At 41.0% G+C, this 12,156-nt stretch overlaps 1 protein-coding gene across 1 annotated transcript; it reads left to right on the top strand.

Moving 5' to 3' along the window:
- The first annotated feature begins 6,627 nt into the window (after positions 1–6,627).
- On the top strand, positions 6,628–8,527 carry LOC113652169 (zona pellucida sperm-binding protein 3-like). Its single transcript, XM_027161079.2, has 8 exons — positions 6,628–7,207; positions 7,284–7,402; positions 7,490–7,593; positions 7,668–7,845; positions 7,914–8,031; positions 8,103–8,188; positions 8,258–8,349; positions 8,421–8,527. Exons 1-8 carry the CDS (start codon positions 6,662–6,664, stop codon positions 8,480–8,482), a joined length of 1,305 nt encoding a protein of 434 aa, XP_027016880.2. The 5' UTR covers positions 6,628–6,661; the 3' UTR covers positions 8,483–8,527.
- The last annotated feature ends 3,629 nt before the right edge of the window (positions 8,528–12,156 follow it).

The raw sequence follows: 12,156 nt of genomic DNA, 5'->3' as shown, positions 1-12,156 counted from the left end.
CAAAATGGTATCGATCAGATAGAAAGGATCTAAACCAACTTAAAGCCTATCCATGAATATCTGTGTAATTATGTAAGCAATCTGGGACAATGTTGTGATCTATAGTGTTGAATGCAGCACTAAGGTCAAGTAGAACTAATAGGGACATACAGTCTTTGTCCGAAGCTAAGAACAAGTCGTTTGTGACTTTCACAAGTGCAGTTTCTGTGCTATGTTGGGGCCTGAAACCTGATTGAAACTCTTCGAAGGTATTGTTCTCCTGTAAGAAGGAGCGCAGTTGAACAGAAGCAACCTTTTCAAGTATTTTAGACATAAACTGAAGGTGTGAAATAGGTCTGTTGGAATTTAGTTGGAATGGGGTCTAGTGAACAAGTTGTTGATTTAGCTGTAGTAATAAGTTTATCTAACTCTTCCTGTCTTGTACTTGTAAAGCACTGTAGTTGTGTGTCTAGAGCAGGGGTGTCCAAAGTTTTTTTGGTGAGGGCCAAATACAGAAAAATAAGCAAAGGCCCGGGCCACAGTTTGGTGGTTGAGACACGAAGGACTTCACAGAGATGGCTATCAGTCATTCTGGATCTCAGTCTGCTTTTGTTCTGATTTAACAGAGAAAATGTTTGTTCACATATGTATGTTGAGCCGAACAGGCTCATCATTCTTTTTGCGTGGCGTATCATCAGAGGAAACTTGGCACGATCCAAAGTCTGATAGAAGTCAGGGAGGGAGAGAAGCTGATGTTGACTCTTCAGAGAATCATCACATTGCATTTCAATCAGTTCTAACTGCAGACTCTCCTCCACTTCTTCTGCATCCACCAGGAAGGGGGTCGAGAACAGCTTGATTTGTTTTTCAATGACAGAAAAATCTTGAAAATGCTGGTTGAATTCTGTCACAAGAGATGTAATTACAGAAGCATATTTCTCCTTTTTAGCAGAAAGGTCTGCCTTTGGAAAAGCAGACTTGATTTCAGACAGCGCAGGGAAGTGTGCAGCATTAAAGCTTCGTACTTGTGTCTCAAACAGGCGGAGCTTTACACAGAAGGCTTTCATGTGCGCATACAGGTGTGACACCAGCTGTTCTTTGCCTTGTAGGTTCTTGTTCAGTGTATTCAGATGATGAGTGAGATCAACTAAAAATGCCAGGTCTGCCAGCCACAGAGGGTCACTCAGTTTATGAAGAGGTCGGCCCTTCTCTTTCAAAAACTTGTCGATTTCTGATCTCAGCGAATAAAACCGCTGCAGCAAAGAGCCGCGGCTGAGCCAGCGCACATCGGAGTGGTAGAGTACATCCCCGTATTCAGCATCCACGTCAGATAAGAAAGCTTGAAATTCCCTGTGGTACAGTCCTCTAGCTCGAATTATGTTGACAGTTTTTACAACAGTGTTCATCACATCGCCCAGCTGGACAGTCTTGGCACACAGTGCTTCTTGGTGGATTATACAGTGCATCCTAACAGCCTCACCTCCGCTCTCTTTTACCTTGACGCACACCATGGATGCCATTCCTTTGCGCTCACCCGTCATGGCCGGAGCTCCATCCGTTGTTACCCCACAGAGCTTGTCCCATTTAAGCCCCATCTTTTCAACTGCCTCTGACACAGCGTCAAAAATATTTCCACCCGTCGTTGTGCCTTTTAGGCTCATCATATCAAGCAGCTCCTCCATACAGCAAAAATTATCATCGACTCCCCACAAAAAAATTAAAAGCTGTGCGGTGTCTGTGGCGTCTGTGCTCTCATTGCATGCTATCAAGTAAAAATCAAAAGAACCAGCTTTCTCTCTCAGCTGAAGTTTCAGGTTAGCCGACAAGTCCTCGATTCTCCGCACCACTGTATTTCTGGATAAGCGCACGTTGTTGAAATCCTGCACTTTTTCCGGGCACATTACTTCTGTGACTTTGATGAGGCACTGCTTTATGAAATCACCATCTGAGAACGGTTTGCCATGCTGGGCAATAAGTTGTGCGACTTCATAGCTTGCTGTTGTGGCGTTTTCCTGTATTTTGTTAGCACGAAAAAAAACTGTTGTTGAGCTTGCAGGCTAGCTGCCATTTGCTTGAATTTCTGTGCTCGTTCGGCACCTGTGTACGATGCGTAGCTCTGATGCTTGGTCTCATAGTGCCGACGGACATTATACTCTTTCATCACGGCAACATCTTCATTGCAAATCAAACAGACACACTTTCCGTTGATTTCTTTAAAGAAATATTCATTTTCCCACCGTGTTTGAAACCTTCTACACTCACTTGCTATCTTGCGTTTCTTCGGTGCTGCCATTTCTGGTGACTCGTGGTAAATATTTTTCTTTGCTTAATTTTGTTTAGTGTAATTTTGTTTTGTTAATATTTTTCTTTGCTTAAATTTGTTTAGTGGAGAAGCACCTTTTCTGTGACTGGCTCGATCTAGTGTTGAAACTGAGAAGTGCAACAGAGTTGAGCTCAAGCGCCATGTGCGAGCCATATTCAATTATATTTTCAGAATTTGCTGCGGGCCAATAAAAACTGACCCGCGGGCCGCAGTTGGCCCGCGGGCCGTAGTTTGGACACCCCTGGTCTAGAGCCTTAGGTGAGACTGGGTCACTAGTACCTCTTTTCCACCGGAAAGAACTGAGTGCTGGTTCAGACCTAGCGCTAGTGCTGGTTCAAAGTTGGTTCCAATGGCGAACCTTCTAAGAACCGGTTTGCCTTTCCACCGGCTAGAGAGCCATCACAGCGCCGAGTGTGACGTCACTGTATACGTGTCACGTGTCCCAGGAAAGTTAGCGCAGCAGCGGCAAACACAAATACAACAACAATGGCGGATGTTGCTTTACTCTTAATGCTCATGGCTTTGCGAACCTACATTGGCATCCAAACGCGGCGAATAAAACGTGTTCGTGCAGCTCCTTGTAATCTGTATAAACGGAGGTTGTAATCGAGAAAGTACATAATGTTATTTTATCATTAACACAGAAAAAAATTAGCCTTTGCATGTAGCTACCTACTATCATGTGTGCTGATAATGTATCATATCGCGATAAAGTAAAAATGTATTAAACATTAGTATACTTACGGTACATTATCAAATGCACTAACAGTAGTCCCGCCCCCAGCTCCTGACACAAGCGGTTCTTATGTCTAGACCAGCAACGTTTTGGTGCTACTTAAGAACCACTTTTCCTGGTTCGGAGCCGGTGCTTTGGTGGTCAAAACAGAAAGAACTGGTTCTAAATTAGGCTCTGGCTCCGAACCAGCACTCGAACTGCCTCAGTGGAAAAGGGGATAGTTGATCTCATATGTTGAGCATCACCCATTTAATTCCTGATACTTTCGATTTTATCAGTGAAGAATCTCATAAAGTCCTCACTACTGAACTGTGATGTAATAGTGTGTTCAGATCTCTGTTTTTTTGTTAATCTAGCCACTGTGCTAAATAAAAACCTAGGATTGTTCTAGTTATTTTCTATGAGTTTGCTCAGCTGCTCAGCCCTGGCAGCTTTTAGAGCCTGTCTATAGCTGGACATACTTTCCTTATACGCAATTCTAAAAACCTCTAATTTAGTTTTGCTCCACTTTCGCCCGAGGTTATTCGTCTCTTTCTTGAGGGTGTGAATTTGACTATTATACCACGGTGGAAGCGTTTTATCTCTAACCTTCTGTAATTGGATTGGGGCAACAGTGACAAATGTGCAAGTGAATATAATGCCCATGCTGTTAGTCATTACATCTAGATTTTTTGTGTTTAAGGGTACAGTAAGAAGTCCAGACAGGTCAGGCAGGTTATTTGTGAATCTGTCTTTAGTGGTCAGAATAATAGTTCTACCGAATAGATAACGTTATGAGATACAGTTAGTCTGTTTTACAGGTAGTGTGTACATTATGAGGTAATGGTCTGTGATGTCATCACTTTGAGGTATGATATCTATATCAGTGACATCTATTCTGTGTGATATTAATAAATCTAGTGTATGATTAAGACGAGGAGTTGCTCTAGTGATGTTTTGTTTAAGCCCAAATGAGCTTAGTAAGTCCATAAATGTGAGTCCCAAAGCATCGTTTGTGTCATCAACATGAATGTTAAAATCTCCTACAATTAATGCTTTATCAAAGTTAACCAATAGGTCTGAAAGAAAATCTGCAAATTCCCTAAGAAAATCGGTGTAGTGCCCTGGGGGCATGTACATGGTCGATAGAGCAAGCGACATCAGGGATTTTTTTATGTGTGTGTGCAATAGTGTAACATGAAGAACAAGCACTTCAAAAGAATTAAATCTATACTGTGTTCTCTGGGTAACAGTAAGGAAATCACTAAGGCCATGTCCACACTAATCCGGATATATTTGAAAACGGAGTTTACGTCTAAAAACGCTCTGCGTTCACATTTTTGTCTTCAAATGTTTTCCAAAAGTTGCTCATCCACACTGAAATGTATGAAAATGCTTACAGTACATCCCCCTACTGAGCATGAGTAAGGCTTTGCATCATTTCTGCTAGGCGTTTATTTGCTTTCGACTGCATCACATGAGTAAAAATGCATTATAGTATTCAAAAGCCTCCATCGTCACAGTCCACACTAAGACGCGAAGACGGCGTATTCAAATTTATCCGCTTCGGAGAGCGTCTTCCAATAACTACATTTTCGTCGTCTCAGTGTGGATGAAAGGCCAAAACGGAGAGAGAAAAATATATGTTTTCAAACGAAAACGTATTAGTGTGGACATGGCCTAAAGATAGTGGCGACACCACCTCCACGACCAGTATGATGAGGCTCGTGCTTATAGATATATCCTGATGGTGTAGACTCATTTAGACCGATGTAGTCATTTGGTTTAATCCAAGTTTCGGTATAGCAGAGTGCAGTAAGGCTATTTTCTGAGATGATTTCATTTACAATAAGTACTTTGGGTGCAAGTGATCTAATGTTCAGAAGCCCAAACTTTAGGAACTGTTTTTGTTTGTTTCTTTTGCATTTTTCTGGTCTAATTACAGTAAGATTATTTTGAGAACTTCTCAAGTATTTACTTTTTGATCTCACTACTTGGGGAACGAGTTATCTGTCCCCCAGTACTGTACATGTGAGGGGATTTTACTTACATGATGTTTATTAGTCCTACTGTATGGTGATCACTAGAAAATAAGTCAGTATTTGATCAACTATTTCAGTTTGCTCTACTGCATGGTCTGATGAGAAGAGGTCTGTGTCCTGTGCCAATTTTAGAGAGGGCAGGCAGTAAATTCCAGGGGTTTAGTTACCACGATGTAAATTCTCAGTTCTCACACAACAGTCTCTAGAGTTTTCACAGAATGAAGAGATAAACTAAAACATACTGTGAATGGAGGGTGAAACAGCTTGTTGATGAGAGTTATCAAAGGATGATATCTATATTGGTCTGAGCAGACATCAAATCTTGAGGTGGATGGGCTACAATCCCTTTTTACCCCGTCAGCCTATAAACAGAAACTTACCATATGTTGGGCACAGGCTCTTCCAAACTGGACAGACCACACAAAAAAGACCACACAATTGTCCAGTTTGTTTGAGCTTGTGCTTAAGATTCTAGCTCTTGGCTGACAGGAGCAGAACATGATGTGGTGTTCAACTAATGTAGCCTATTCACCTCAAGGTTTGATATTTTGTGCATGATGAGATGCTTTTCTCATCTCAGCATGGATGTAAAGAGTGATTATATGATTACTATATCCTTCCTCACAACTAAAACCATTATCCTCTGATATCACTTAAGATGTTTCCACATACAGAATCGTCACACAATCAAACATGTTTTGTGGGAAACAGAGATCGGTAGGTTCTGAGATGCTCAGACCATGCCATGATTAAAGTCACAGAGATCACACTTTCCCCTGTTCTTGTGTGTGATGTAAAATGACCTGAAGCTCTTGACCTGTATCTTCATGACTGTGCTGCTGCCACATTACAGCCCGATTATATAAAATTCAAAGATAGTACAAAATAGAAACCATTAAGCTAATTGTGAATGTTTTTCCTTGGATAGCCCTAGAGGTGTAATTGCTACTAAGACTTTTGCAATCAAGTCTCCATCATGGAACATATGATAAGTTCAATTAAATAGGCTTCAAGCTAAAACTGTAATAAAATGAGGTAAACTCTGACACACATATTTGTTAGTTTGTAATTATATGTTATATAATTGCTTGGTGACTAGGTCCATTGTTAAAAGTACTACACAAATGATTTTTTATTGAATTGAATATATACATAGTATGAATTAATATAAACAAGCACAGTTGGAAACAACATTTCTGTATTTCTGTTTTTAATCCATAAGCTGATGTTCACTGGCTTTATACAGAATTAATTGTATAAGTTAAACTTGCATATTTGTTTAGCAACTCCAAAAACATTTCATTTCTTTTTTAAGCAAGCTCTCGATCAGAGTCTACAATTTAAATTCTTTTTTTAGTTTAGCAAATTGCCTAGGTCATGTCTAGGTCATGTGGTTGAGACAATTAATACAATTAAGCTCTTGGCCAATCAAATGCAGGGGAGGTGACCTTTTAATTGCTGTCTTCTACCAGGCAGCTTAATTTGTAACTCGACAGGCCCAGAAGAACATAATTAGAAACATTTGAAGCCGTGCTGAAATCACCATATAAATAGGAGGTTGTCTTCCAATTCTATTGTGCATGCAATTGTCTGTCAACAGCAATGGGTTTCAACCAAAAGGAAGTTGGTGTGTTTGTGCTGCTGCTTTCAGTTGGGTTGTCAACAGCTCAATGGCCACTAAAAGAAGCCGTTCTAGCTCCTCTTGGATTTCAACATAACAATTCAGGGTATCATTCGGTGCCAGTGAACACTGGGTTGACTTCTCAATGGCTTCAAAGGGATCCACAAGCTGGAAGCCCTGCAGTAGGAGTGCAGCTTCAAAATCCTTCAGGTCCTCAAAGCCAGCAAGTAGTGCAGCAACCAGCAAAGAAAGTGACTTGGCGTTTTCCAGCAGCACCACAAATCCCAACCCCACCAGCACCAGTGCACTTTGTAAGGCAGTCTGATCCTGTTCCTGCCCAGGGTGTAACAGTAAGGTGCAATGAGACTGCAGTGCGTGTAGAGGTGAGAAGGGATCTGTTTGGAACTGATGCACCCCTCAATATTGCTGCCTTCACACTGGGTGGCTGTGCTGCCAGGGGGATGGATGCTTCTTCTCAAGTCTTCATCTTTGAATCTGCTCTGTATGGCTGCAACAGCAAGTTGACTGTAAGACTCCTGTTGCTAAATCCCTTGGTTAGGCTTTTAAGCTTGTCTGGCCTTTCTTAAATTGTTTCCTTTTCAGGTGACTGCAAAGGAGCTTGTCTATATCTTCTCCCTTGGTATGGCTTCAGTGCCCTTAAGTAGTACTCCCATTCAAAGGGTTGCTGCTACTAAGGTTTCAATTGAGTGTCACTACCTGAGGTATAGTTCTGTACCAAAACCCAAACTGCTTTAGATACTTGGGAGGCTGTACAAATTATTGATGGATCATGTTTGAATGCTTTCCAGATTCCACAATGTGAGCAGCAATCCTCTTATGCCTGCTTGGATCCCATATGCTTCTGCCCAAGCTGCTGAGGAACTTCTTGTTTTCTCCTTGAGGCTTATGATGGGTCTGTATCCCTAGTAGTGCAGTTGTGCTCTAGGTGGTTTTTTGAATGGTTACTAATATGGTTTCTTTTCATAGCTGACTGGACTTCAGAAAGGCCGTCCAACCAGTACTACCTGGGTGAGCTCATCAACATTGAGGCCTCTGTACTGCAGTTCAACCACGTACCTCTGCGTGTCCTTGTTGACAGCTGTGTGGCCACCCCTGTCCCTGACCTCAATGCGATCCCTAGATATTCCTTCATTGAGAACTATGGGTGAGTGCAGTTCTCCTCCTTGCTTTGCAAGCTGACCAAGAAAGCCTTAACCCTGTAAATCCTTCTAGGTGCATGATTGATGCCAAGCTTACACACTCCAGCTCTCACTTCTTGCCTCAAACTCAAGCATCTAAACTGAGACTTCAGCTGGAGGCCTTCAGGTTTCAACAAGTGAACAGCAGCGTGGTAGGTGATGCTTGTCTGGGTGGGGTGGTGGCCATGTTGAGCTGTCAATAACTATTTTTTTTTTAAACCAGGTTTACATTGCATGCCTCCTAAAGGCAACTGCAGCATCTGCCCCTGCTGATGCTGAGCACAAGGCTTGCTCATTCTCCAACAATGGGTATGTTTCAGTACTATTCTAATGGTTTTGCTGATAAGCAGTGACTAACCCACTACTGTTTCTTCCTAGATGGACTGCTGCATATGGTGCTGACCAGGTATGCAGTTGTTGCAGTAGTAGCTGTGCTGGGAGTAAGGGCCGTGACCTGGCATCAGAGCAAGGTATTTGTGGAACAAAGGAGGGTTTTTTTTTTTTTTTTTTGCACCTTGCTAAAATTGTACTTTGTTTGCAGGTCTGCAGCTAGTGAAGGAAGTAAGCCTTGGCCCAGTTGTGGTTCTGGAAAATGCTTGGTAGTCTAATGACTTGTTCATTTGCTTCAATAAATTTTTATAAAATACATTTCTCTTGGATGTCTTTTTGCTTTCTCCTCCAAACAAGGCTACATAACTACACATGTTGCACACCGCTAATGTACAAGCAAATTCTGTACCAATTGGATAAAAAGATGCAAGGTCATCTGGGTACAAATGGGGGTACTCCTAGAATCTTCACTGTTCAAGCAAGTTCCATGGAGTTGGCAATTTTTTTTGATAGTGCTTTTTAAGGTAAACATAAGGATTAATATAATCAAGATTATTAGGTGTTTACACTGTAGTTCACAATGTGTGTATTTATCCCCAATGAGCAAGTCTGATGTGACTGAGGCAGCAGTGGCAAGGAAAAATTCCCTTGAATTGGTAAAGGAGAAATCTTGGGAGGAACCAGACTCAAAGGGGAGCCCATCCTCCTATGGGTGACACTGGAGGATGTGATTTATAAATATAGTCAAATGTTGGATTGGTGTAAGGATCACATGGAGTTCAGATCTCCTCCTTAGTATCAGAGTACAAACGAGCTGGTAGACCTGTAGATGTCTCAGGATTCTTACAGTCGGCCTCATCTCAGTGAAGGTCCAAAATCTTCATTGCACAGTGGAGTGGGATTAACATATCTACTGTTCAAAAAAAAGGTGCAAGTCTGTAATAGTGCACAATATTATGGGATGTATTGTGTATGCCTGACTAAAGAATGTGTCTGAGCTCCGAAGACTATTCCAGAGTTTGGGAGCTAAATAAGAAAATGCTCTACCAGCTTTAGTGGACTTGGATATTCTGGGAACTACCAGAAGTCCTGAGATTTGTGAAGGAGTATAACATGTTATGAGACTAGTTAGATACATGGGAGCTAAACCATTAAGAGCCTTGTAAGTATTGTAATCAATTTGTATCCAAATCAGTTTGTAATCAATTCTAAACTTAACAGGTAGCCAGTGTAGAGATGATAAAATTGGGGTTATATGGTCATACTTGTCCTATTGAGAACTCTGGCAGCTGCATTTTGGACTAACTGTAGCATATTTATTGAAGATGCAGGACAACCATCTAGTAACGCATTACAATAGTCTAGTCTAGAGGTCATGAAAGCATGAACTACAGTAGCTTCTCAGCATCAGATACAGACAGAATGTTTCTCAGCTTGGTAATATTTCTGAGGTGGAAGAAGGCTGTTTTTGTAGTATGGGTGATATGATTTTTAAAAGACAAGTTGCTGTCTAATATAACACCCAGGTCTTTCACTGGAAAGCTTCCGGGTGAACGCTGGCGCCATTAGCTGCCGCTGCTCTGGGAAGAAATTTTAAAAACCTATAGTGATTCATAATCGTCCTGCACTTATGAATGCATGGGTGTATCTATGAACTGTTTTTAAGTTGATTTAAGGAGTCTTAATTTTGTATCCACATTGATTCGGAGGGTTTGTAGGCTGGTTGATCTACCTGCGTACCTTTGACTGTTGATGCTCTCTGCGATTGCCGATTTGATTGCTATTGTCAGTTATTGACTTTTTTTTTTGCAGTACTTCTGGCACATGGTTCAACTATGAAGATCATTGAGCTACTGGTGCGGATGAACTACATCTGGGTTGTCCCTTCTGTAGTATACCACTCGGTAGCATGGACGACGCTCCAGTATTCGGTGGCGGAACTTATTCAGCTCCGTCTGCGTTTTTTTAATCTTCTGTCAGCTCCACATCTTCCCCTGGATATTGTGTACATACCACGTCGGAAATATATACATCGCGGGTCTCGGCGGGGTTATAACATCGATGGCTCAGGTCAAATACGGTCCTTTTGGTCATCTAAACCACGGCCGCCTAGGAGGCGTACACGGACTGTCAATCACAGTGTATTAATTAATCCGGCCAGATCGGTTGGTAACGACTCTGGTAAAAACAATCTTTCCTTTGGATTACTTAATATACGATCGCTTTCCACTAAAGGTCCCCTGGTGTACGATCTACTGTCTGACCGCGAGTTTGACTTTTTCTGTCTAACTGAGATTTGGCAGAAACCGAATGACTTTTTCCATCTAAACCAGTCTGTTCCCCCAGGATATAGCTATGTTTGTAAATCTCATGAAATGGGAAGGGGAGGTGGGCTAGCAATACTTTATAAAAAGATATTGAAAGTATCCCATTTAACTTTGTCTACATATTCTTCTTTTGAGTCAATTGCCATAAAAATCAATGGTGCGATTCCTGCCATCCTCATAACTATCTACCGCCCTCCCAAGAACAATAATGCCTTTTTAACTATCTGAACTCTTGACTTATCTATGTTCCATATCCTCAAATGTTATCCTTCTGGGTGATTTTAACATTCATGTAGATAATGTCAGTAATGCATCAACAAGTGAATTTTTATCATGTTTGGATAGCTTTGGTATACAACACTTTAATACACTGTCCACTCATACTAAGGGGAATACACTTGATCTCGTTTGCTGCTTTGGTATAACACCTTTTAATTGTAATGTCTCTGATCTATCTATGTCAGATCACTTTCTGGTGTCATTTTATGCCAAACTAGGTATTTTTTAAGGTAAACCTGTGTTGCCCGATTACATTTCGGAATATTAAGAACATTGATTTGCCTACTTTTGCCGATGAACTTTCCATTTTCTCCAGTAAATCTGATTTCTCTACTGTTGATGAACTGGTAAAATATTACGATGATGGACTGAGCATGATTTTAGATGAATTTGCACCTGTGAAAACTCGAACTGTCTCATTTATACATTCAGCTCCTTGGTTTACACCTGAACTGCGTGAACTTAAAACTAAAGGCCGTAGGTTAGAGCGGCTGTACGTCGGGTATGGCCTTACTGTTCATAAAGAAATGTATGCTGAACATTTTCAAAATTATAAAAATGCACTGACTAAAGCTAAATACGATTATTACTCTAACATAATTGGAGTTAGCAATGGGAACTCTAGGTCTCTTTTCTTGGTGGTAAATAATATTCTGAAACCACCTGATTCTTTGCCATCTGATATGTATTCTACTGATCTATGTGATCGCTTTTTGACTTTTTTTATATCTAAGGTTGAGAATGTACATCGGCAATTACCTACTGGTACCCTTCACAATGATTCTTGTCAGTCTATCACTCACACACCTCCCCTCTCTGTTTTCTCTAATTTTACACTACCAAATATCTCAGAGATAGTAGGTCTGATAGGTAAATCTAAATCTTTGACTTGTCAGTTAGACCCTCTACCAACTCCTTTAGTAAAAGCTTGTTTACCGGCCCTTTTGCCGTTGATTACCAAAATTGTTCATGCTTCACTTGGCTCTGGTTTTGTACCTCCATCTCTTAAATCTGCTATTATCACACCCATACTTAAGAAACCAGGGGGGTGATCCATTCAATTTTGAAAAGTTTTGTCCTATTTCAAATTTACCATTTATCTCTAAGGTAGTTGAAATTAGGTGTATTGCAACTCAAATTCATGAACATCTGTCCAATAATAACCTGTATGAGACATTCCAATCTGGTTTTCGTCCCCACCACAGCACTGAGACTGCTCTTGTCAGAATAACCAATGATCTACTGTTGGCAGCTGACTCTGGGCTTTTAACTATACTTGTGCTTCTAGACTTGAGCACTGCCTTTGATACTATCTCACATAACATACTTATTGACAGATTA

The sequence above is a fragment of the Tachysurus fulvidraco genome, chromosome 15 (genome assembly GCF_022655615.1).
Source record: "Tachysurus fulvidraco isolate hzauxx_2018 chromosome 15, HZAU_PFXX_2.0, whole genome shotgun sequence".
Taxonomy (NCBI): Eukaryota; Metazoa; Chordata; class Actinopteri; order Siluriformes; family Bagridae; genus Tachysurus; species Tachysurus fulvidraco.
Note: the sequence above shows the minus strand (reverse complement) of the source record. Positions and strands in the feature narration are given on the sequence as shown.